Source organism: Eriocheir sinensis, chromosome 69 (assembly GCF_024679095.1).
Source record: "Eriocheir sinensis breed Jianghai 21 chromosome 69, ASM2467909v1, whole genome shotgun sequence".
Lineage (NCBI taxonomy): Eukaryota > Metazoa > Arthropoda > Malacostraca > Decapoda > Varunidae > Eriocheir > Eriocheir sinensis.
The window spans coordinates 4,721,687-4,747,847 of record NC_066577.1 but is presented as its reverse complement, the minus strand read 5'-3'; the positions used below and the strand labels follow the sequence as shown (position 1 = coordinate 4,747,847).

Sequence of the window (26,161 nt, the reverse complement as noted above, 5' to 3'; positions counted from 1 at the left end):
GGCACAAAACAGAGGCAGGGCGTGTGGTGGTCCAGGCATGATAATGCTGACGACACAAAGAAAAGGGAAAGGATTTCTCAATGTGCAGTATTCTCCTCATGAGCCTCAGCAGCTTTTGATATTGCATGTGCTGGCAGCTCAGCACAAGCCCAGGGGTGGCACGGCTAGGGAGGCAGAGTATCGGCGCTGTGCACACCCAAGTAGTGTCACAATGTTCATGTAGACGGCAGTGAGACAGGTCATGGTGACATACAGTCAAATTTGATAGAGAAGTGAACAGCAGGTAAAGTGGTGGCAAGCAGCACAAACAGTGACTGGTGCAAACAGGAACAAGTGCAGGAGTCTCACAACCACCCGTGTGTAAACCACACTCACAACATGCCGGCCACACGCAACACTGTGTGGCTGGGAGTGTGTCGCCTCACCACACCTCGGCATCTTATCATTGAGCATCTTAATTTTGTAAGATTTCAAATAATGAGGAAATATATCCGGTGCATTTCCTTTTGCCTCATAAGGTTTATAGTACACACACACACACACACACACACGCATGATAGTTATTTATGTTAGACCAAAAACTATTATGTTAGATATCTTATTGAGTTAATACTGAATACAAAACTATGTTAGATGGGATGCTGCTGCTCAAGTCTCATCCATGTACACTGCAGAAAAGAGAGAGAGAGAGAATGAAAACAATAACATCGATTTAGTGAATGAGAAAAAGAGAAAAAGAAAAAGAAGAGAAAAATTAAAGAAAAAGAAGAAAAACAAAGACAAAATGAAAGAAAAAAGTGAAAATTCATAATTGTTTAAGAAAATGTTACAGAGAGAGAGAGAGAGAGAGAGAGAGAGAGAGAGAGAGCAACATTTTCCTAGTATCACTGAATATCTTGAGAAACAAAATCTAAAGAAGTTTTATGCATACCTTCAGAATACTAGAGAACACACACACACAGACACACACACACACACACACACACACACACACACAGAGGAAGAAACAGCCACATATGTTAATCATGTATACTCTCTCTCTCTCTTTTGGTGCAGACAAGTGTGAAGAAAACAAACGCACACACACACACACCTTGGCTGGGGGTGCGTCTGAGGCTGACTCCCTGCGCTGCGCCCTCTTCTTCACCCTGGCGGAGGAGGATGAGGAGGAGGAGGCTGCGTCTTGGGGCGGGGCAGTGTTGGGGCCTTGCGGGGGGTGGGCGGGGGCTGCGCTGTTACTTGGGGCGTTGGCGTCCACCACTTGGCCCTCCACCACGTTGGGCACGGCCTTCTTGGTGATGGCCGCGGCGGCGTGGATGAAGTAGGGTCCGTAGAGGTCCCCCAGGGTGATGGCGTGGCTGTAGTGGCGGCAGAAGGCACAGTACCAGCTGGTGTCCTTGACGAAGGCGTCGTAGTTTGTGTGCAGCGTGCTGGTGTAGCCCACCTTGGCCGCCTTCTGCCGCGCCTCCATCTTACAGTAGAACGGCACGCTGCTGCCCGCCCCGCTGCCCCCGCCCGCCCCGCCGCTGCCGCCGCCACTGCCCCCGGCTTCTTCGTCCTCGGCGCGGCGCCACGTGTTCACCACCGCCTCGCGGCCGCTGCCATCGCTTCTCAGGCGCACCATGGGGCCGCGCTCGCTTCTCCGCTCCGCTGCTGCTGCCGCCACACGTCGCCGCAGTCCAGCCGCCTCGGCTTCCTCACTGCGGCCCTTGCTGCCGCTGCCGCCACGGCCCTTCATCTTGGCCGCCTTGCCCTTCTTGGCCCCAGTGTCACCCTTGGCCTTCTTGCCACTCTTCTTCAGACCCTTGTGCTTGGCGGGGCCTTTGGCCGCCCGCTGTACTGGGGCCGGGTCGGCGTCCAGGCAGGGGCCGGGGCTGAGGTCGTCCTCCTCGCTGGTGGTGTCCTCCTCACCGTCGTCGGAGTCGTCGTCGCCGTCACCGTCGGTGTCAGCGGCGCTGTCGTCCTGGCCGCCGCGCTGCCCCGGCACGTAGTCCTCGTCCTCGCTTTCCTCGTCCTCCAGGTGCAGCAGCAGCAGCAGGTCCGTCATCTCCCCGTCCTCCACGCGCCGGGCCGGCCGTGATGAACGCTTGGGACGCCGCTCTGCGTAGCTTTCGCCTTCTGCTGCTGCCGCCGCTGTCTCCTCCGCCCCGTCCGCCCCACTGCCGGTGCCGGCCGTGGTCGGGGCCGTCTCCTCCAGGAAGCGGGCGATGTTTTCCACCGTCTCGGCGTCTACATCAGCTTCGCTCGGGGCTGGAGCTGAAGCCCCGGCCTGGGGTGGGTCGGGGGTGGGGGTTGGGGCCTCGGGGGTGGGGTGTGCATGTTCCTGAGTGGTCATGTTTGTGCTGGGTGGGGCAGCTGGCGGCGCCCCTGTGGAGGGTGGGGCCATCTGGGCCTGCGCCCCAAGGGGCTTCACCTCTAGTCTGTCCACTACGAGGCTTGGCCCCAGGTCACACTTGTTCTCCGGTGGCTCCAGCTTGGGGTCACATGGCTCCACCTTGGGGGGTGCTGGGGCGGGGCTCTGGGTTGGGGCCGGGGCAGGGGCCGGGGGCGGAGCTTGTGCTGCCTCACACTTGGCCTCCTGTTTGGGAGGGGTCGGGCGCGTCCGGAGGCGGCGGCCCCGGGGCTCCATCTCCCACCCACCAGGGACTATCACAGACGCCCCGCCCTCCCCCGTGTGGTCAGGGCTGCTGCACTCCATCTTTAGGGTGTGTAGGGCCTCCTGGCTCTCGGCCCCGCCCTTGTGCTGAGAATCCTGCTCATGGAGGGGCAAAGCGGGGGTGGGAGGGGTGTGGGGCGGGGCAGGGGCCGGGGCCAGGGCAGGGACGGGGTCAGGGGCCGGGGCGTGGGGCGGGGGTGCGGGGCTGGCCTGGGGTACAGCCTCAGGTACTGCATGACACTGTTGTGTTGGTGATGGAAGCACTGCTGCCCCGCGGCCCCGCCCACACGCCTTCCTGCCCTTACCCTTACCCTTGCCCTTGCCCTTGCCCCGCCCCTTGGCTCCTGCCACCCGCCCCTCGCCCACCACCCCCGGACCTCCAGGCACCTCACACTCACCCTCTGCTGCTGCTGCTGCTGCTGGCGGGGCACCCTGGGGGTCTGGGGCCACACTGGAGCCCAGTGGGGCTGGGGACTGTGTTTCCCGTGGGGGCTCTGGAGACTGTTGCTGTTGGTGGTGGTCCTGCGGGGCGGCGTCCCCGCCCCGCATGCCCCGTGTCCTCATCCTGCTGCCGGGGGAGGCCAGTGCAGAGGAATCCTCCGCCCCGCCGGGTGGCTGGGCCTCACAAGCTGCCGAGGGGGAGTCTGCCCCGGGGAGGGGGGGCTGGCCACTGCCTGAGGGGGGGGTTGCCCCACCTGGGGCACCTGAGAAAGGTGTGTTGGTCCTGGGGATGAGTGGCTGGGGGGGTGGGGGAGGAGGCTGGGGGGGAGGGGAAGGGGGCAGGTCTCGGGTCCGTCGGCTGCTCCTCCTCGGGGACACCACGCCTCCCGCCCCGTCAACAGCGGACTCCTCTACCTCGGAATGCTCCTGCCCCGCCGCCGCCCCATCTGTGGTCAGCGCTGTGTCCCGCCCCTCCGCGGCTGAATCAAGCGCACCGCCGGGCGTGGCAGGGTTGTCGGGGAAGGAATTTGCGGCATCTCCCAGGGCCTGGGGCTGGTCCCTGGGGGAGGGAGAGGGGGCACGGGGCCAGTCCTTGCCCCGCTCCCCCCCGGGACTACGGGAGGTGGAGAAAAATTTGGGTGACCTCGGGGACTTGAGGGCGGCCTGCTCCCGGGGACGAGGGCTGAGGGCCGCCTTGGCCGCCTCCATGGGGGACTTGGAGCTCTTCCTGGGGCTGCTGCCTTTCTTTCTGCCTCGCCGGCCCCGCCTGCCCCGCCCCGCGCCCTCACCGTCCGTGTCGTTGAAGTCATATACATCGGGGCTGAAGGAGGACGGGGCCGGGGGCGGCGGCCCCGGCACCCGCAGGTCCAGCTCGCCAGTGTCCACATGTAGCGGCTCCGTGAGGGGCGGCACATCGGCTCCGCCCCGACCCCGGCCCCGTGGAGCCCCACGCATGGCGCCACGGCCCCGCCTGCCACCAGTAGGCGAGGCCAGGGGGGGCTCCAGCAGTGTGGGGGACGTGGTGGTCGGGGAGGCGGGGCGGCCCCGCTTGCGTGCCGGCGCCCCATCCAGGCTGTCCTCGTTGGTCTCCAGCACGGGGTCGGTGCCGTCCTCCACATAGCTCACGGCGCGCTTCTGCCGCGTGGTGCGCCGCTTGGTGTCCTCGCCACCCATGCACTCCAGCGCGGCACACTCGCCCTCCCCACCCGCCCCAGGCCCCGCCACGGGGGACCCACCCTCACACTTACGCTTCTTACCACCACCACCACCACCACCACCACCATTAGTGGCACCACCTCCGCAACCACTGCCCCCGCCGTGCCGCGGCGCGTCAAACATATCGTGGTCACCATTAAAGTAGTCCTGGGGAGGCGGGGCACCGGGGCTTCCTCCTGCCTCCTCCCCCACCACTGTGACGCCGTTGACCGGTGCGGGGCTGCTGGCGGGGATGGGCTCTGGAGCGCCAAGATCCCCCGGCAGCAGGGGCATGAGGGGCATGGGGCGGCGGCGGCGGTCGGTGGGCGGCGTCCTGACACGGGTCACCTCCACCTCCGGCAGGCCGAGGGGCGGGTGGGACAGGGGGCGGGGCAGTTCCTTAGGGGGGTGGGGCTCCAGCAGGTCAGTCCTCACCTGTAGCTGGGGCAGGGGGTGGGGGGGCGGGGCAGGGGAAGAGGTGCCATCCTTGATGGTGTGGGGGGGAGGGGGGGCAGCAGGGGGCGCCACCTGCAGCAGCTGGGAGGTGTTGAGGTGGGCGGCCAGGAAGGGGTGGGCCAGCGCGTGGCTCATGGCCTGGCTCATGCCGCCGCCCCCGGGGAAGGGCTCGCGGGGCAGGGCGTGGCGCAGGGCCACGTCAGCGGGGGAGTTGCTGCGCAAGGAGTCGGCGGGGCTGCCCCGCTGCTCTGGCCCGGCCCGGGTCAGCAGCACATCGTAGCCCTGCGAGTCATCGGAGCTGGAGTCCCCCGGTGGCGGGGGTGCAGAGCCGCTGGGGGCTGCCCCAGGGGCTGCCACGGGGTAGATCACAGTCTGGCGGCGGGGCTGCTCCTGCTTGCGGCGGTGGCGGCTCCGCTGGTCACCCTCACTCTCGCTGCCACTCTGGCCCCGCCCCCGCCCCTCGCCGCCACCCTCGCCAGCCGCCTCGCTGCCCTCCGGCCCCTCCTTACCCTTGGCCGCTGCCACAGGGGGTGCCTCGGTGGCCAGGCTGGCAGAGGGGGGGCGGGGCCGGGCGCTGCGGCCAGGGGACGGCAGCGGCTCACCCTTGCGGCCCTGGGGAGAAGGCTGTTGCTGCTGCCCCAGCCGCCCCGCCCCGTGCAGGGCCAGGCCCTCACCGTTGAGCCCCGCTGTGGCAGCAGACACCAGCGCCGCCGCCTGGTGGTGCTGGTGGTGCAGGTGCTGCTGCTGCTGCTGCTGCTGTTGTTGTTGCTGCCGCCGGTACTGTTGTTGTTGTTGTTGTTGTTGTTGTTGTTGTTGTTGTTGCTGCTGTTGTTGCTGCTGTTGTTGTTGCTGTTGCTGTTGTTGCTGCTGGTGGTGGGGCGGCAGGGGCGGGGCGGCGGGGCGCAGCGAGGCGGAGGGGTTGGGCAGGCCTCCCAGAGCCGCCGCCGCCGCTGCGTACTGACGTGCCGCCAGCAGGCTGTACATGGTGGCGGGGTCGCCGCCCCCCACCAGCTGCTGCAGCGAGGCCAAGGCGGAGCCCACGCCGGGTGCCATGCTGGGGGGCAGGGGGGGCGTGGCCTTGGTCTCCCCCTTGCTGGGCACGCGCCGCCCCTCAGGTCGTCCAGGCTCGCCCCGCCCGTCCACCTGACCCTCGCCCCCGTAGCCCCCGTACCCGTAGAGCCGCATGTCTCCCGCTCCCCCGCCTGCAAGGAAAACAACAACACATTAATGCCGTGTGTGTGTGTGTGTGTGTGTGTGTGTGTGTGTGTGTGTGCGTCAAATGCATGGATTGGTGGATGGAGGGAATGAATGAATAATGAATGAAGGATGGAATGAAGATGAAGGAATGAATGAAGAAAATATAGTGACGGATTAAATGAATGAATGAATGAAGAAAGGAAGGATGGAATGAAGGAAGAAAGAAATTAATGTTGGAGTGGATATTTTTTTTTTAACATCTAAGGAGACAGTTCAAGGGCGCAAAGAAAAATATATATATAAAAAAAGCCCGCTACTTCCTGCTCCTGAATAGAGGCTAAAGGAGCGTCCAAAAAGAGGAAAGGTAGAACAATGGATAAATTTGTATTAAGAATGCTCGTAAGGGGGTGGCCATACTCGCCTTTCCCTTGACACACATATAAGTGAACACAACAACACTGCAACAGGAATACACATCAACGGAGGTACAGTCATTCCTCAAATAGTACGGTTTCCAATAGTACGATTCCAGTTTTATACGGATTGTCATGGAATAGTTTTTTTAGGATTTTTAAATTAATCGCTCGTCGCACATTCCTAGGCTTCTCATATCAACTATTTCTAGAGGTCAAAGAGGGAGTCAATCGGGCTCTAATTAGTGTTTCTTTAGATTCACGGTACAGAAGAAGGGTCAGACTACCACCAGGGTCATAAAACTACTCCTGGAAATGTCCCAAACTCCTATGAAAGGCTTGTCAAATAGGTGAACTTTGGCGACGGAATGTTTAGTAACATGGCCCCTAGTGTCCTGATTCCCTCTCGCAAACACAGCCCAGGAGTGTTTCTAAGGGGGGCACTAATTGGGGGTACTATTTCAGGGATGACTGTATTTATATTTGAGTATGTGTGTGTGTGTGTGTGTGTGTGTGTGTGTGTGTGTGTGTGTGTGTGTGTATTTACCTAGTTGTGAAATACAGGAAAAGAACCGTACTAGGCTTGTGCTGTCCCATCTCCATAACGCGTATTATCCAGTTTGGCTTTAAATTCAGGATCCGTTTTTGCACACACAGTCTCCTCGTCAAGTCCGTTCCATGTTGTTATGCTTCTTGTGGAAAATTGTGTGTGTGTGTGTGTGTGTGTGTGTGTGTGTGTGTGTGTGAGATGTCAGAGCCACACAACTCAAGGGATGCATGATTATCTCAGTCCATCCCTAAAAAGTTCTCCCACCAACCCATTTTCTTTTTTACACATCAAAGAAAACGGTTCAAGGGCAATAACAGCAAAAAATAAATAAATGAAAAAAAAAAAATAAATAAATAAAGCCTGCTACTTGCCACTCCCATAAAAGACAAAAGTTAAGAGTAACCAAAGGAGAGGTCAATTTCAGGTCACTACAAACTCTCCCTTACTAACATGATTTCTCAACCCTTAGACGGAGGCAATATTTGATGAGTAGCTGCCCCCTAAAATGAATCTATATATATTCACTGCTGACATTAGGACCATACCCCCACGCTGAAAATGGACTCTCCCACCTTGTAACACCGCCCCATATCTGTATCATCATCATCATCATCATCATCATCATTTCATCGACGCCTGGTCCTAGGAGCTCCCACCAGGGGATGGCCACGGCAGAGGCAGAATAGCTTCCAACTTTCTCTATCCAGACACTCCCTCCTTGCCTGCTCAAAGTTTCTCAAAGATCTTTCCCCCCTCTCCCTAACGCACTCTTGCACCCTATCCCTCCATTTCACTGGAGGTCGTCCTCTAGCATTCCCTCCCTCTATCTCACTCACATACACCCTTCTGGTCATCTTACTCTCCTCCATTTGCTCCATGTGGCCAAACCACTTTAAGGTCTGTCGCTTCACTTCTTCCACCACTCCACGCTTCTTCCCTTCACCCCCGTGACACATTCCAAAAAGCTCGTACACACTTTCATTACTCATTCCATCCATTCTGCTCACACCACAAGCACTGCCCTATATCTGTACCACTGCCCTATTTTCTTGTACCACTGCCCTATATCTCTGTAACACTGCCCCATATACCTATAACACTGCCCTATATCTCTGTAACACTGCCCCATATACCTATAACACTGCCCTATATCTCTGTAACACTGCCCCATATACCTATAACACTGCCCTATATCTCTGTAACACTGCCCTATATCCCTATAACACTGCCCTATATCCTTGTACCACTGCCCCACTTTCTTGTACCACTGCCCTATATCTCTGTACCACTGCCCTGTATCCCTGTAACCAGTCTCTTAGTGACCCAGAGGAGGGAGCACAGCCTCCCTGTAGAAAAGAGCGTCCACCCTGCTTTGGGCTTAGGGCTGTGGTGAGCCGCGGGATGCTTGGGGCTGCATGGGTTTGTATGGCATTGATATTTACATCTGCCCCCAAATTTGTGGGCCCCTGTGGACAGTAAGGTTCTGTGAATGTTTGGCAACCCCCCAAAAGCCTCTAGACCAGCAAAAAATCACAGAGCAATTTTACACAACCTTTACCTACTAAAGCATTTCTGTTCCCTGAGAGCAGCATAAAATATCATAAATAGGATCATTTATCAACTATATATACTATTATGCTGTACATCAATTTATGCAGACTTCTTGCAAATATGTAGTCATTAAAATTTTGCTTACTCTTGGGTACTCAGCATGCTCTTTGACATTTTCTATTTCAGCTTAAAATGCTTAACCGTGTAGCAGCGACGGGGCAGATTTGTGCCATGATTTAAACCACTCAAAATAGATGATACATAAACTGATCACAAATGCTTTGATATATATTATGAAATGGTTTGTGAGGGGTGATTTTTTCTCATTTTTCTCGCTTAGAGGGACCATTAAGAAACATGGTCCCCGCTGCTACCACCGGGTTAAGAATATACAACCATGTAGATAATTTACTAATGTATGTTTGTTTTAATCAAAATCAGATAATAAAAATAAAAACATGAATAGTAAAAAATTGGATAATAACTCTAAGCAGCTGCTCAGCTGATAAGTGTAAACAAACAGATGGCGTGTTGGTGTGGTGGTGGGGGCTGTTTACACGGGGCAGGAGAGAGGCAAGTCATGTGTGCAAGTGGTTACCGTGCCTAGCTTCCTCCTGGGTTTGAGCCCAAGCAGTCAGCGTGCAGCTCACCCAGCTGTTCATCCTCCTTTTTGGGCTGGTCAATAAATGGGTGCCTGGGAAAACCTTGGGAAGGTAACCTGTGGTGACCTGCATGTAACAGTGGTCCAGTGTGCCGGGGTGGTGGGCTCTTCCCACTACATGCTCCAGGGCCCATGCTGTGGAGATGAGTGCCGTGGACACGCATAGCAATAGCATATGCCCAAAACTTTGCCTTACCTTTAGGTAATGATGGCAAGTGTTATGTACACACAGCAAGTGATTTGAGCAAGTGGTAGTCTCCCAGTTTGTGCTGTGTTTGGTGCATACACATACAAGCAAAAAAGTGTGTTTTCTTCTCCACAATGTCTGTCCTGCAGCTGAGACAGAGAGGAATACAGCCAAGAATGTGTTGACACAGGCCAAGTAACTGGCAGGTAGCTGCCAGTGATGAGCAGAGGGAATTAAGTTCCCTCAAAGCAGAACTACTGGCTGTTCACTTGTCATGCCCCACAGCTTGCCTGTCAACTTGCTGCCTCTCGCTTGACTTGCCAAAAGTTCTTGCCATACAAAACACACCACACACTGCAAGTAACTTGTAGCATGTACTTGCACACTGAACTTGCCTCTCTCCTTGCCCCATGCAAATCAGACCTTACCGCTGTGACAAAACATAATCGCTTGTTGGTTTGTGGTCATCAGCTGAACAGCAGCACATAGTTAGGATCAAGTTTTTAATACACATTTCACAGCATGACCTGGTTTTGTAAAAAAGAGCTTTCATTAGTGAATAATTTGCATGGTATGATATGCTTAAGCAACTAAACTTTAAAAGAAAATGGCAGAGACTTCGTAGTGAGAACCTGATTCAAGCAAGATTTTAATGGCTGTATGCGTGTGAGAAGGTAAAGTACAATACATTTTACAGCAGGTATAGCTACTGAATGATGATACTTGTGATGATATATCCTGCCTTATGCATGTGTACATCGTCCTTGCCTTGCTGAATTATCCGTGAAGTGGACTGTGAATGTTTGAAGCACCTCAAGGAAAATTTCCTTGAGCTGCTTTGTGCAACTGGGAGAAAATCCACGAATGTACGAATCAGTGAAGTTGGAAAGTTTGGTTTGGTGGGCGCAACATCCGTGGTCATATGCCGGAGAGAGACAGAAGGGGGAGAAATTATAGGAGAAGGGAACAGACCCCAGGAGACAGGAAAAAGTTGGAAAGTTTGGTTTAGTCGGCACAACATCTGTGGTCATATGCCGGAGAGAGACAGAAGGGGGAGGAATTATAGGAGAAGGGAACAGACCCCAGGAGACAGGAAAAAGTTGGAAAGTTTGGTTTAGTCGGCACAACATCTGTGGTCATATGCCGGAGAGAGACAGAAGGGGGAGGAATTATAGGAGAAGGGAACAGACCCCAGGAGATGGGACACAACCCCCGATTAATACCTGGTACCCATTCACTGCTGGGTGGACAGGAGGAGCGTAGGGTATCGGAAAAGCCACCCAAATTTTTCCACTCCACCCGGGAATCGAACCCGGGCTCTCTCGATTGTGAGCCGAGTGTGCTAACCACTGCACCACGAAGCCCCTACAAATCAGTGAATAGTGAACTCACAAACACAAAGGACAGGTGTATTGCCGATAACACAACCTCTCCCTTCCTGGGCCACTCCCTTGAAGTGTTCCAACAATGTCAGTGTGCCGGATAACCTTCCCTTCAAGCTTTCTTTGAACAATCTTATAGTCTGCCAACCCATCACTCCCTTCTTCATTACACACCAGACCTAACATACAGTACACTCCTGTTCGTGCCAATCAAAGGAGAATTTACTAGTGTGTTGCCTGTACAAACTGCTTAGTACACTCCCCTGCCTATTACAGGTAACTCTCGATATACGCGAGTTTGGTTTACGCGTTTTTGAAATAACGCGGGGTCCAAAATCCAAATTAATGTTTAGTTTACATGTTTTTTTCACTTATACGCGATATTTTATGGAGAGGCCACCAGATGTCACGCAAGTGGACTCACACGGCCACACAGCTGAGCTCAGTTCTTCCCGCGCGCCACTTGAACAACAATACAGTACCCACGCTGCCATGCTACTCAACAACAACAACAACACCCTCGCTGCTGTGCTACCACGAGGGGAAGGGCAGCCAGAGGAGGAACCACGAGAGGGAGAGGAGTCAGAGTGATACAGTAGGCAATAAAGGTACAAACCAACCTCTTGTTGGATTTACATTGTTTTTGATTTACGCCACTTCTTCAAGGACACAATACCCGCGTAAATCGAGAGTTACCTGTATAAGAGATCAGTCGATTATCATGTGTGGGCTGTAAACACTCGCAGAGAAAAACAGAAGTGGCAAAGAATCTCTCTCTCTCTCTCTCATCTTTTCATCATCCCTTTCCCTCCATTCTACCCGATATCCTCAATTTCATCATCATCATCATCATTTCGTTTATCATCCATTTTCTCTCTTCCTGAGCAGCTGGACGCTATATGGCTCTCCTCCACTCTACTCTGTCTTCCGCCCGATGCTCAACCAATCCCATCAGTGCCAAGTCTTCCTGTATACACCTTCTCCACGTTCTCCTAGGTCTACCAACTGGTCTCCTTCCTTCTACCTCCAATCTCTCCAACACTCCCAGCACTGTATCCTCCCCTGCTCTCTTTACATGTCCAAACCATCGGAGTCTTTCCCTTCTGAGCACTGTTTCCTACCTCCAATCTCTCCAACACTCCCAGCACTGTGTCCTCCCCTGCTCTCTTTACATGTCCAAACCATCGGAGTCTTTCCCTTCTGAGCACTGTTTCCAGGTCCTCTACTCCACATCTGCACTGGACACCCTATCTTACCACCTGATCCCTGCCATATACCTCAACATTCTGCGATCACTTGCTCTCAATACCTCCATCAATTTTCTAGTTAGGGCCGATGTTTCTGCTCCATACAACATCACTGGTCTTATACAGGCTTGGTGCACCCCTGCTCATCCTGACATCCCAACTTTGCACTTATTCTTTTTCTTCCTTTCTCTTTCATCCTTCCTCACTTTCCTTCCCTGTCCCTGTTACTGTTGTTGTAGGAGGGATAACTTAAAAATATATGCGTATGGAGTATGCATCTCATGTGTATGGGGGCTCCACTCACACAGCTCTCCTTGACAGAATGGAGTCAAAGGCTCTTCGTCTCATCAGCTCTCCTCCTCATACTGATAGTCTTCTACCTCTTAAATTCCGCTGCAATGTTGCCTCTCTTTCTATCTTCTATCGATATTTCCACGCTGACTGCTCTTCTGAACTTGCTAACTGCATGCCTCCCCCCCTCCTGCGGCCCCACTGCACACGACTTTCTACTCATGCTCATCCCTATACTGTCCAAACCCCTTCTGCAAGAGTCAACCAGCATCTTCACTCCTTCATCCCTCACGCTGGTAAACTCTGGAACAATCTTCCTTCATCTGTATTTCCTCCTGCCTACGACTTGAACTCTTTCAAGAGGAGGGTATCAGGACACCTCTCCTCCTGAAATTGACCTCTCTTTTTGGACACTCCTTTGACCTCTATTCAGGAGCAGTAAGTAGCGGGCTTTTTTTTATAATATTTTTCTTTACGCCCTAGAACTGTCTCCTTAGCTCTATAAAAAAAAAAAATAAATAAATAAATAATAATAATAATAAAAAAAAAAAAGTATGAAATGTGTTTGAAGAAATTAGGGGACAAGTAAATGTTTCAAAATCACTCTCTCTCTCTCTCTCACCTTGCCAAGCCGAGCCAAAGCCGGGGTAGTTGTTGTACTGCAGAGACCGGCTCAGTTCACCCCACAGCGCAGCGTTGCCAGCCGCGCCGCCGCCCCCTGCCCCGCCGCCCGCCCCGACAGCTGCCCCGCCCTCCCCCCGATCCCTCCCGCCCCGCTCCCCGCCTCCACTCTCATTGTTGAAGGCTGTGGGGTGGAAAAGATCAGGGTTAGTGAGGGTTTGGTGTATTTATGTATAATAGACTTAATTTTACAGCATTTAAGACATGGGTAAGATGGGGCATACACTATACCTATGTGTGGCCTCGGTGGTCATCTCAAGTTGTTACCAAAAGAGCTGAGCAAAATTCATATTGATGTGGATACAGGAGTTTTTTGTGCTCTAGGAATGGTTGGGAGCTCAAAGAAGTACTTTAACCCAGTAGCTGCAGTGATCATGTTCCTTAACCTGGTAGCAGTGAAGGGTCAAATTTGTGGTTTTACCGTGTAGCAGCGATGGGCCAAATTTGTGGTTTTACCGTGTAGCAGTGATGGGTCAAATTTGTGGCTTTACCGTGTAGCAGCGATGGGTCAAATTTGTGGTTTTACCGTGTAGCAGCGACGGGCCAAATTTGTGGTTTTACCGTGTAGCAGCGATGGGTCAAATTTGTGGTTTTACCGTGTAGCAGCGATGGGTCAAATTTGTGGCTTTACCGTGTAGCAGCGACGGGCCAAATTTGTGGTTTTACCGTGTAGCAGCGACGGGCCAAATTTGTGGTTTTACCGTGTAGCAGCGACGGGCCAAATTTGTGGTTTTACCGTGTAGCAGCGACGGGCCAAATTTGTGCCATGATATAAACCCCCAAAAATAGATGATACATAATCTGATCACAAATGCTTTGATATATATTATGAAATGGTTTGTGTGAGGGGTGATTTTTTCTCATTTTTCTCGCTTAGAGGGACCATTAAGAAACATGGTCCCTGCTGCTACCAATGGGTTAAGAATATGACTTTTGCCCCAACCAAATAGCACTATGGCGGTCAATGACATTGGTGCCACTGCCTACATCACTGGGGTGGGAGTGACTTACTGACCTGAGGGGGTGGGGATGACTTACTGACTCATAAGGGTTGGAAGCAGCGTTGCCAAATTGTTGTACAGGTATCTCGATTTACGTGAGTTTGGTTTACGCGTTTTTTAAATACCGCGGGGTCCAAAATCTAAATTAATGTTTAATTTACACATTTTTTTTTCCACTTATACGTGATATTTTATGGAGTGGCCACCAGATGTCTCACGCAAGTGGACTCACACGGCCACACAGCTGAGCTCAGTTCTTCCCACGCGCCACTTGAACAAGAATACAGTACCCACGCTGCCACGCTACTCAACAACAACAACAACACCCTCGCTGCTGTGCTACCACGAGGGGAAGGGCAGCCAGAGGAGGAACCACGAGAGGGAGAGGAGTCAGAGTGATACAGTAGGCAATAAAGGTACAAACCTACCTCTTGTTGGATTTACATTGTTTTTGATTTACGCGACCTCTTCAAGGACACAATACTCGCGGAAATCGAGAGTTACCTGTACTATGAACATTACATTTATCATTTTTAGGCTCCAAGATTGTCGTAACTACACAAATAACAATAAAAAATTAAAGTTATTGTTAAAATGGTTACATATAGAGTGTTTTTTGTTCTTTTTAATAGACTTATCGGTCAGAAACTACGAAAGTGCAATGCAAAAAGTACTATAATTAATAGCGCCTTCCATTTAGCATAACCTGTTTCTGGGTCGTGATCTGTTGAGTCCCTTGATAGATAGATGGCTGGATTGTTAAACACTTCCTCGCCCAAATACACATGCTTGACAAGGCTTTCATGGGAGTTGTGGGCCTTTCCAGGGGTAGTTTAATAGCCATGGCAGTAGTTTGACCCTTCTTCTGTACCATGAACCTACAAAAACACTCATTAGAACCCGACTGATCTCCATTTTAGCCTTTGGATATTGTTGATGTGAGAGCCAGGGTCGTCTAAGAATACCAAACAGAGTCCCAACAACCTAAGATTTGGACGGCATTATTGGCCCTGTTTTCGCCGTGAGAGCGTGTGCTAGCGTTTGAAAAGCGCATAAAAAACGGGGCCAATAATGGCGTCCAAATCTTAGGTTGTCAGGACTCTATAAGGGACTCTACAGATCATGACCTAGAAATGGGTTACGCTAAATGGAAGAGGCCATTAGCAACGCTGGATGGAGAGTTGGAAAGTTTGGTTTAGTCGGCGCAACATCTGTGGTCATATGCCGGAGAGACAGAAGGGGAAGGAATTATAGGGGAAGGGAACAGACCCAAGGAGACGGGACACAACCCCCGATTAATACCTGGTACCCATTCACTGCTGGGTGGACAGGGGCGTAGGGTATCAGAAAAGCTGCCCAATTTTTCCCACTCCGCCCGGGAATCGAACCTGGGCTCTCTCGGTTGTGAGCCGATTGTGCTAACCACTGCACCACGAAGCCCCCAACGCTGGATGGAGTGTTACTTACTTGCAAACTGGTTCAGAGCTGTTGCATACTGCGCAAAATTACGCTGTCTATCACCCATTGTGCTCCCTGCAAGGAACGAGACTCATTAGTGGAGGAAGGGACCGAGGGAGAACATTAGACTTAGACTTAGTTATCATTACAGTCATCCCTCAAACAGTACGGTTTTCAATAGTTCGGTTTCGGTTTTACGTGTATTTTCATGGAAGACTTTTAGGATTTTAAAATTTCCCGACAAGCAGGAAATTAAAAAATCCTAAAAATATCTTCCATGACAATCCGTATAAAACCGAAACCTAACTATTGAAAACCGTACTATTTGAGGGATGACTGTATTCTTTTTCTTCCTATTATTATCATTATTATAAGAGGTGAGTCTGGGAGAGAGAGGGAGGAGAGCGGACAGTATAAGCTGCCGAGAAGGAGAACATGGTGACGGCAACGAGAGAGAGAGAGGGAGAAAGAGGGCGAGAGATTATGGGAATGAAGGGAAGGAAGGAAGGAACTGAGAGAGGAGGAGAAAACACAGGAGATAGCAGAGAGGGAGGGAAGGGAAGGAGGGGAAGGAGGAGGGAGGGAAATTATGAAGTAAAGAAAAGGAAGGAAGGAAGGAACTGAGAGAGGAGGAGAAAACACAGGAGATAGCAGAGAGGGAGGGAAGGGAAGGAGGGGAAGGAGGAGGGAGGGAAGTTATGAAGTAAAGGAAGGAAGGAAGGAACTGAGAGGAGGAGAGAACACATATTACAGAAATGGAGGGAGAGAGAGTTAGGGTGATATCTTAACATACACGACAAACAATGCAAAAACAACAATGAATCAAGTAATAATATATGACCAGACACGTAACACTTTATATAATACACTTAAAAACGCATAACAAGTAAATAAAACAACGAAGTATATATATAAACACAAGACCTGCTGTAATTTGACCTAACTCCGTGACACCATCGATCACAGCACGGACGGAAACGCAGAACACTTTTTATGTTTACTAAGTTACATATGAGGTCCAGAAAATCAATCAGCTTAGGTTACCATTTGTATTATGAGTGAGTGTGTTTGTGAGTCAAGGTTAAGCTATGGTCTGGTATATGTCGCATCAACCATGGTTTTAGTGAGTCAAGGTTAAGCTATGGTCTGGTATATGTCACATCCACCATGGTTTTAGTGAGTCAAGGTTAAGCTATGGTCTGGTATATGTCACATCCACCATGGTTTTAGTGAGTCAAGGTTAAGCTATGGTCTGGTATATGTCACATCCACCATGGTTTTAGTGAGTCAAGGTTAAGCTATGGTCTGGTATATGTCACATCCACCATGGTTTTAGTGAGTCAAGGTTAAGCTATGGTCTGGTATATGTCACATCCACCATGGTTTTAGTGAGTCAAGGTTAAGCTATGGTCTGGTATATGTTACATCCACCATGGTTTTAGTGAGTCAAGATTAAGCTATGGTCTGGTATATGTCACATCCACCATGGTTTTAGTGAGTCAAGGTTAAGCTATGGTCTGGTATATGTCACATCCACCATGGTTTTAGTGAGTCAAGGTTAAGCTATGGTCTGGTATATGTCGCGTCAACCATGGTTTTAGTGAGTCAAGATTAAGCTATGGTCTGGTATATGTCGCGTCAACCATGGTTTTAGTGAGTCAAGATTAAGCTATGGTCTGGTATATGTCACATCCACCATGGTTTTAGTGAGTCAAGGTTAAGCTATGGTCTGGTATATGCCACATCCACCATGGTTTTAGTGAGTCAAGGTTAAGCTATGGTCTGGTATATGTCACATCTACCATGGTTTTAGTGAGTCAAGGTTAAGCTATGGTCTGGTATATGTCACATCCACCATGGTTTTAGTGTGTCAAGGTTAAGCTATGGTCTGGTATATGTTACATCAACCATGGTTTTAGTGAGTCAATGTTAAGCTATGGTCTGGTATATGTCGCATCAACCATGGTTTTAGTGAGTCAAAGTTAAGCTATGGTCTGGTATATGTCACATCCACCATGGTTTTAGTGAGTCAAGGTTAAGCTATGGTCTGGTATATGTTACATCCACCATGGTTTTAGTGAGTCAAGGTTAAGCTATGGTCTGGTATATGCCACATCCACCATGGTTTTAGTGAGTCAAGGTTAAGCTATGGTCTGGTATATGTCACATCCACCATGGTTTTAGTGAGTCAAGATTAAGCTATGGTCTGGTATATGTCACATCCACCATGGTTTTAGTGAGTCAAGATTAAGCTATGGTCTGGTATATGTCACATCCACCATGGTTTTAGTGAGTCAAGGTTAAGCTATGGTCTGGTATATGTCAATTCAACCATGGTTTTAGTGAGTCAAGGTTAAGCTATGGTCTGGTATATATCACATCCACCATGGTTTTAGTGAGTCAAGGTTAAGCTATGGTCTGGTATATGTCAATTCAACCATGGTTTTAGTGAGTCAAGATTAAGCTATGGTCTGGTATATGTCACATCCACCATGGTTTTAGTGAGTCAAGGTTAAGCTATGGTCTGGTATATGTCAATTCAACCATGGTTTTAGTGAGTCAAGATTAAGCTATGGTCTGGTATATGCCACATCAACCATGGTTTTAGTGAGTCAAGGTTAAGCTATGGTCTGGTATATGTCACATCCACCATGGTTTTAGTGAGTCAAGGTTAAGCTATGGTCTGGTATATGTCACATCCACCATGGTTTTAGTGAGTCAAGGTTAAGCTATGGTCTGGTATATGTCACATCCACCATGGTTTTAGTGAGTCAAGGTTAAGCTATGGTCTGGTATATGCCACATCCACCATGGTTTTAGTGAGTCAAGGTTAAGCTATGGTCTGGTATATGCCACGTCAACCATGGTTTTAGTGAGTCAAGGTTAAGCTATGGTCTGGTATATGTCACATCCACCATGGTTTTAGTGAGTCAAGGTTAAGCTATGGTCTGGTATGTGTCCCGTCAACCATGGTTTTAGTGAGTCAAGGTTAAGCTATGGTCTGGTATATGTCACATCCACCATGGTTTTAGTGAGTCAAGGTTAAGCTATGGTCTGGTATATGCCACATCCACCATGGTTTTAGTGAGTCAAGGTTAAGCTATGGTCTGGTATATGTCACATCCACCATGGTTTTAGTGTGTCAAGGTTAAGCTATGGTCTGGTATATGTCGCACCCACCATGGTTTTAGTGAGTCGAGATCAAACCCAACACAGTGGCTTGGTAATTCCCGGAACCAAACTATTTAATCTTCTACGTATACTCCACAATGGTTAGGTTTTCGATGCAACACCAGACACATGAGAGATTCCCCGTATAGCTTCCTCATATTTCCGAACTTCAATTATTTTTTTTTACAACAGAGGAGACAGCTCAAGGGCACACACACACACACACACACAAAAAAAGGAAACAATAATAAAAAAAAAAGCCCACTACTCGCTGCTCCTAAAAAGAATCCAAAGAGGTGGCCGAAAGAGAGGTCAATTTTGGGAGAAGAGGTGTCCTGATACCCTCCTCTTGAAAGAATTCAAGTCGTAGGCAGGAACACACAACACGACACAAGGAATTTTCAGTCTTTGGTATTGGTTTGGCGAACTGTGAAAGTGGCCCTAAGTCAGATGCAATGGATATAATTTAGCCTAACCTAACACATGATTGTTTTAAAGGAGGTATTAGTCTTCGCCAACACAAATTTATCTGATACGTCTTTCTTGACCTGTTTTTCAAGGCTTGGTCACTTGGTTTGGTTGATTTTTTTACGTAAGTTTTTCCAACCGAGTTTGTAACATGTTGATTTAACTGTAAACATCCAACACTTTGAACACTTCTAACTAACCTGAAATTGACCTCTCTTTTGGCTACTCTTTACTTAACAATGAACTGTCTGCTGTATTGTAGGAAGGCATTTGTTGTTAGTTAGCAGAAATGACCCCAGTTTGACATTTCTGGGAGGTGCAAATCGTGGAGTCGTAAGGATGGAGAGGCCGGGACCATCACAATTTGAACCAATGAACTGTCAATGTGCTGTATTATAGGAAGGCATTGTTGTCAGGTAGCAGAAATGACCCCAGTTTGACATTTCAGGAGGGAATTAAGCTGGCCATGGAGATAGGAAGGATAGAGAGGCTGGGATCTGTGTGGTTTGAAGCTAGCGAACTGTCTGTCAGCTATATTGTTGTAGGAAGACATTGTTGTCAGGTAGCAAAAATTACCCCAGTTTGACATTTCAGGAGGGAATTAAGCTGGCAATGGAGATAGGAAGGATAGAGAGGCTGGGATCTGTGTGGTTTGAAGCTAGCGAACTGTCTGTCAGCCATATTGTTGTAGGAAGACATTTATTCAGTTAGCAGAAATGACCCCAGTTTGACATTTCTGGGAGGTGCAAATCGTGGAGTCGTAAGGATGGAGAGGCCAGGACCATCACAATTTGAGCCAATGAACTGTCTGTCAGCCATATTAAAGGAAGGCATTGTTGTCAGGTAGCAGAAATGACCCCAGTTTGACATTTCAGGAGGGAATTAAGCTGGCCATGGAGATAGGAAGGATGGAGAGGCTGGGATCTGTGTGGTGTGAAGCTAGTGAACTGTCTGTCAGCTATATGGTTGCAGGAAGACATCTATTCAGTTTGCAGAAATGACCCCAGTTTGACATTTCAGGAGGGAATTAAGCTGGCAATGGAGATAGGAAGGATAGAGAGGCTGGGATCTGTGTGGTGTGAAGCTAGTGAACTGTCTGTCAGCTATATTGTTGTAGGAAGACATTTATTCAGTTGGCAGAAATGACCCCAGTTTGACATTTCTGGGAGGTGCAAATCGTGGAGTCGTAAGGATGGAAAGGCCGGGACCATCACAATTTTAGCCAATGAACTGTCTGTCAGCCATATTGTAGGAAGGCATTGTTGTCAGGTAGCAGAAATTACCCCATTGTGACATTTCAGGAGGGCATAAAATGTAAGTAGGAAGGATGCAGAGGCTGAGATCCCCATGGCTTGAGGCTAGCGAACTGTCAGTAAGCCATTGTTGTCAGTTAGCAGGCATGACCCCATTGTGACATTTCAGAAGGGTATAAACTTAAGGAGCCGTATTTTTAAACACTTCGGCGCCCAAGCTTACGTATCTGACAAGACCTTCATAGGATTTCTTTGTATTTCCATGGGTACTTTTGTGACCCTGTGAGGAGGTTCGGGCCCCACCCATACTGACTTCAAATTTGTGTTGGACTATTGTTACAGAGCTGCACTCAGATAAACAAACACAAAGGCAATATTATGTTCATGTGATGGCAGACCTTATTTCAATATTAGCCATTAACATGTTGAAAAGTTAATAACAACATTAGTAAGAGATGTCAGGATGTATAGATTTCCACACCTTGAGAGGGCTGGGTAGGGGCAGGGAGGGTGCGTGTGTGTGAGATGGTTGCACAAGATGACAGCAATAAGTTAACAAAATGATAAGCAATGTCAGAATAATATAGAGTTTTCCCTGACTTGAAAGGGCTGAGGGGCTGCTTGGGAAGGGGCTGTGTGCAGGTAGGATGAGGGTTCAACGAGAGATCACAGCAATATCTACATTAGCAAGATGATAGAGATGTCAGAATGTGTACTTGTCAACAGGAAAACATAAGCAAGTGGAGTAGGCTTGCGGCAAAGAGTGTTGCTTTCTCTGCCACAACTAACAACGTCACAGCGAGGAACATATCACACATACTTATCATAACAAACTTAACAAACCTAACATAACTAAACCTAACCGAATGTAACCTAACCTAATATAACCTGACCCGGGATGCTTCAACAAGAGAACACGACCATAAGTTAAATAATAGAGATGTCAGAATGTGTACTTGTCAACAGGGAAATATTAGTGAGTGGATTGAGCTTGTGGTAAAGACTTTTCAGGGGAGGAATATTCACAAGTAAGTTTAATTAGTTGTGGAATATGGATATGAGTGTAGCCATGTCTGACACCACTAACAACATCACAGCGAGGAACATATCACACATACTTATCATAACAAACTTAACAAACCTAACATAACTAAACCTAACTGAATGTAACCTAACCTAATATAACCTGACCCGGGATGCTTCAACAAGAGGACACGGCCATATGTTAAATAAGAGATGTCAGAATGTGTACTTGTCAACAGGGAAATATTAGCAAATGGGTAGTGACTGGGGAGGAGGAATATTCACAATTAGTTTTGTTGGAATGTATGATATGGATATATGTGTCTGTCCACTATACTAACAACAACATCACGAGGAACATATGAACATTATCACAAACATTTCAAACCTAACATAACTAAAACCCCTACTGAATGTAACCTAACCTAATATAACCTGACCCGGGATGCTTCAACAAGAGAACACGGCCATAAGTTAGATAATAGAGATGTCAGAATGTGTACTTGTCAACAGGGAAACATTAGCAAAAGGATTGAGATTACGGCAAAGACTGTTCAGGGAGGAATATTCACAGTAAGTTAAGTTAGTTGGGGAATATGGATATGAGTGTAGCCATGTCTGACACCACTAACAACATCACAGCGAGGAACATATCACACATACTTATCATAACAAACCTAACATAACTAAACCTAACCGAATGTAACCTAACCTAATATAACCTGACCCGGGATGCTTCAACAAGAGAACACAGCCATAAGTTAGATAATAGAGATGTCAGAATGTGTACTTGTCAACAGGGAAATATTAACAAGTGGATTGAGCTTGTGGTAGTGACTGTTCAGGGAGGAATATTCACAGTAAGTTAAGTTAGTTGGGGAATATGGATATGAGTGTAGCCATGTCTGACACCACTAACAACATCACAGCGAGGTACATATCATACATACTTATCATAACAAACTTAACATAACTAAACCTAACTGAATGTAACCTAACCTAATATAACCTGACCCGGGATGCTTCAACAAGAGGACACTGCTATAAGTTAAATAATAGAGATGTCAGAATGTGTACTTGTCAACAGGGAAATATTAGCAAGTGGATAGAGCTTACGGCAAAGACTTTTCAGGGGAGGAATATTCACAAGTAAGTTTAATTAGTTGTGGAATTTGGATATGAGTGTAGCCATGTCTGACACCACTAACATCACAGCGAGGAACATATCACACATACTTATCATAACAAACCTAACATAACTAAACCTAACTGAATGTAACCTAACCTAATATAACCTGACCCGGGATGCTTCAACAAGAGGACACGGCCATAAGTTAAATAAGAGATGTCAGAATGTGTACTTGTCAACAGGGAAATATTAGCAAAAGGATTGAGCTTACGGCAAAGACTGTTCAGGGAGGAATATTCACAGTAAGTTAAGTTAGTTGGGGAATTTGGATATGAGTGTAGCCATGTCTGACACCACTAACAACATCACAGCGAGGTACATATCACACATACTTATCATAACAAACTTAACATAACTAAACCTAACTGAATGTAACCTAACCTAATATAACCTGACCCGGGATGCTTCAACAAGAGAACACGGCCATAAGTTAGATAATAGAGATGTCAGAATGTGTACTTGTCAACAGGGAAATATTAGTAAATGGATTGAGCTTGTGGTAGTGACTGTTCAGGGGAGGAATATTCACAGTAAGTTAAGTTAGTTGTGGAATATGGATATGAGTGTAGCCATGTCTGACACCACTAACAACATCACAGCGAGGAACATATCACACATACTTATCATAACAAACTTAACAAACCAAACATAACTAAACCTAACCGAATATAACCTAACCTAATATAACCTGACCCGGGATGCTTCAACAAGAGGACACAACCATAAGTTAGATAATTGAGATGTCAGAATGTGTACTTGTCAACAGGGAAATATTAACAAGTGGATTGAGCTTGTGGTAGTGACTGTTCAGGGGAGGAATATTCACAAGTAAGTTTAGTTAGTTGGGGAATATGGATATGAGTGTAGCCATGTCTGACACCACTAACAACATCACAGTGAGGAACATATCACACATACTTATCATAACAAACTTAACAAACCTAACATAACTAAACCTAACTGAATGTAACCTAACCTAATATAACCTGACCCGGGATGCTTCAACAAGAGAACACGACCATAAGTTAGATAATAGAGATGTCAGAATGTGTACTTGTCAACAGGGAAATATTAGCAAAAGGATTGAGCTTACGGCAAAGACTGTTCAGGGAGGAATATTCACAAGTAAGTTAAGTTAGTTGTGGAATATGGATATGAGTGTAGCCATGTCTGACATCACTAACAACATCACAGTGAGGAACATATCACACATACTTATAACAAACTTAACAAACCTAACATAACTAAACCTAACTGAATGTAACCTAACCTAATATAACCTGACCCGGGATGCTTCAACAAGAGGACACGGCCATAAGTTAAATAATAGAGATGTCAGAATGTGTACTTGTCAACAGGGAAATATTAACAAGTGGATTGAGCTTGTGGTAGTGACTGTTCAGGGGAGGAATATTCACAAGTAAGTTTAGTTAGTTGTGGAATATGGATATGAGTGTAGCCATGTCTGACACCACTAACAACATCACAGCGAGGAACATATCACACATACTTATCATAGCAAACTTAACAAACCTAACATAACTAAACCTAACTGAATGTAACCTAACCTAATATAACCTGACCCGGGATGCTTCAACAAGAGGACACAACCATAAGTTAGATAATAGAGATGTCAGAATGTGTACTTGTCAACAGGGAAATATTAGCAAGTGGATTGAGCTTGTGGTAAAGACTGTTCAGGGAGGAATATTCACAAGTAAGTTTAATTAGTTGTGGAATTTGGATATGAGTGTAGCCATGTCTGACACCACTAACAACATCACAGCGAGGAACATATCACACATACTTATCATAACAAACTTAACAAACCTAACATAACTAAACCTAACCGAATGTAACCTAACGTAATATAACCTGACCCGGGATGCTTCAACAAGAGAACACGGCCATAAGTTAGATAATAGAGATGTCAGAATGTGTACTTGTCAACAGGGAAATATTAGTAAATGGATTGAGCTTGTGGTAGTGACTGTTCAGGGGAGGAATATTCACAGTAAGTTAAGTTAGTTGTGGAATTTGGATATGAGTGTAGCCATGTCTGACACCACTAACAACATCACAGCGAGGAACATATCACACATACTTATCGTAACAAACTTAACATAACTAAACCTAACAATGTAACCTAACCTAATATAACCTGACCCGGGATGCTTCAACAACAGAACACGACCATAAGTTAGATAATAGAGGTCAGAATGTGTACTTGTCAACAGGGAAATATTAGTAAATGGATTGAGCTTGTGGTAGTGACTGTTCAAGGGAGGAATATTCACAAGTTTAGTTAATTAGTTTAGTGTAGGTTGTTAAGACTGTTCGGTTTGTTATGTTTAAAGGGCAGTTTGAGTCTGTCTGATATCCTGTGTGTGACAAGTGTGTAAATCCAAGATGGAGGATGAGAATGAGTGAAATTGGAAGGTTTATATTAAGGAGAAATAATTTATATGTAAGAATGATCACACACACACACATGCACACACATTCACATACAAACACACACACACAAACATATCTATCCAAACTTATATACACACACACACACACATACACAAATACACACACACACACACACACACAAGCATATCCATCCAAACTTATACATACACACACACATACCCAAATACACACACACACACATACACATTCACATACAAACACACACACACACAAACATATCCATCCAAACTTATATACACACACACATACACACACACACACACAAGCATATCAATCCAAACTTATACATACACACACACATACCCAAATACACACACACGCACACACACACACATACCCAAATACACACACACACACACACACACACACACACACACACACACACACATACCCAAATACACACACACACATACACAGACACACACACACATCCATCCAATCATGTATGTAAACTAACCCACACACACACACACACACACATGCACTAATGTATCCACACACACACACACACACACACACACACACTCAAATACGTACACAAGATTACCTCAAACACTGTACACAGCAACTAGGTGTACACACACGCACACACACACACACACACACACACGGGTGACATGAGCCCAGCCAGCCAGCCGTGTGCACCCATGGAAACCACACGCACACGAACACACACACACGCACATACACACACGCACACGCACACAAACACACCCACACCCACAAACCGTCCACGTAAGCACACAAACACACACACACACACACACACGCATGGCGGTCGCACACATACACACACACACACACACACGCACACAAACACACACATAACCCAAACACCCACGCCCACAGCCACCCCGGAAGACCCACGCCCACACCCCCACGCCCATACCCCCACACCCACGCCCTCACGCCCACCATAGCGCCCTAGCCACCATGTAGAGGCGGCCTAGGCAAATAATCAATAGTTAGGTGTGTGGCAGGGGAAGGCCGCCTCACACGCCCTCACACACGCCTCCCCGCGCCCACGCCCGCCCGCCACTTGTCTCACCTACACCACATGGTCCCCGGGCACCGTTCACACCATGCTGGTCGTGACACGCTGGGCACTCGAGGCAAACCACGGTGATTTTGTCGTCCTTGGAAGGATACGAATAATGCCAGGCCTTGCCACGCCGGCCACCAGAGGGCTCCTGCCACACAGAGCACAGGGACA

General features: G+C 48.4%; 1 protein-coding gene and 1 long non-coding RNA gene across 3 annotated transcripts in view; one reads left to right on the top strand and one right to left on the bottom strand.

Moving 5' to 3' along the window:
• LOC126988425 (collagen alpha-1(I) chain-like) overlaps window positions 1–26,161 on the bottom strand; it is a 47,794-nt gene extending 21,633 nt beyond the window's left edge. For both annotated transcript variants that reach the window (XM_050846500.1, XM_050846501.1), the window contains exons 1-4: window positions 25,997–26,161; window positions 15,376–15,441; window positions 12,849–13,031; window positions 1,094–5,949 (exon numbers count right to left, since the gene is read on the bottom strand). In XM_050846500.1, the coding sequence (XP_050702457.1) occupies window positions 1,094–5,949; window positions 12,849–13,031; window positions 15,376–15,433 (5,097 nt within the window). In that variant the 5' untranslated portion in view covers window positions 15,434–15,441; window positions 25,997–26,161. The remainder of the gene's footprint in view (window positions 1–1,093; window positions 5,950–12,848; window positions 13,032–15,375; window positions 15,442–25,996) is intronic.
• On the top strand, window positions 17,361–18,788 carry LOC126988435 (uncharacterized). The gene is made up of 3 exons (XR_007741938.1): window positions 17,361–17,453; window positions 17,984–18,238; window positions 18,562–18,788. It is a non-coding gene; the product is annotated as an uncharacterized LOC126988435 (long non-coding RNA).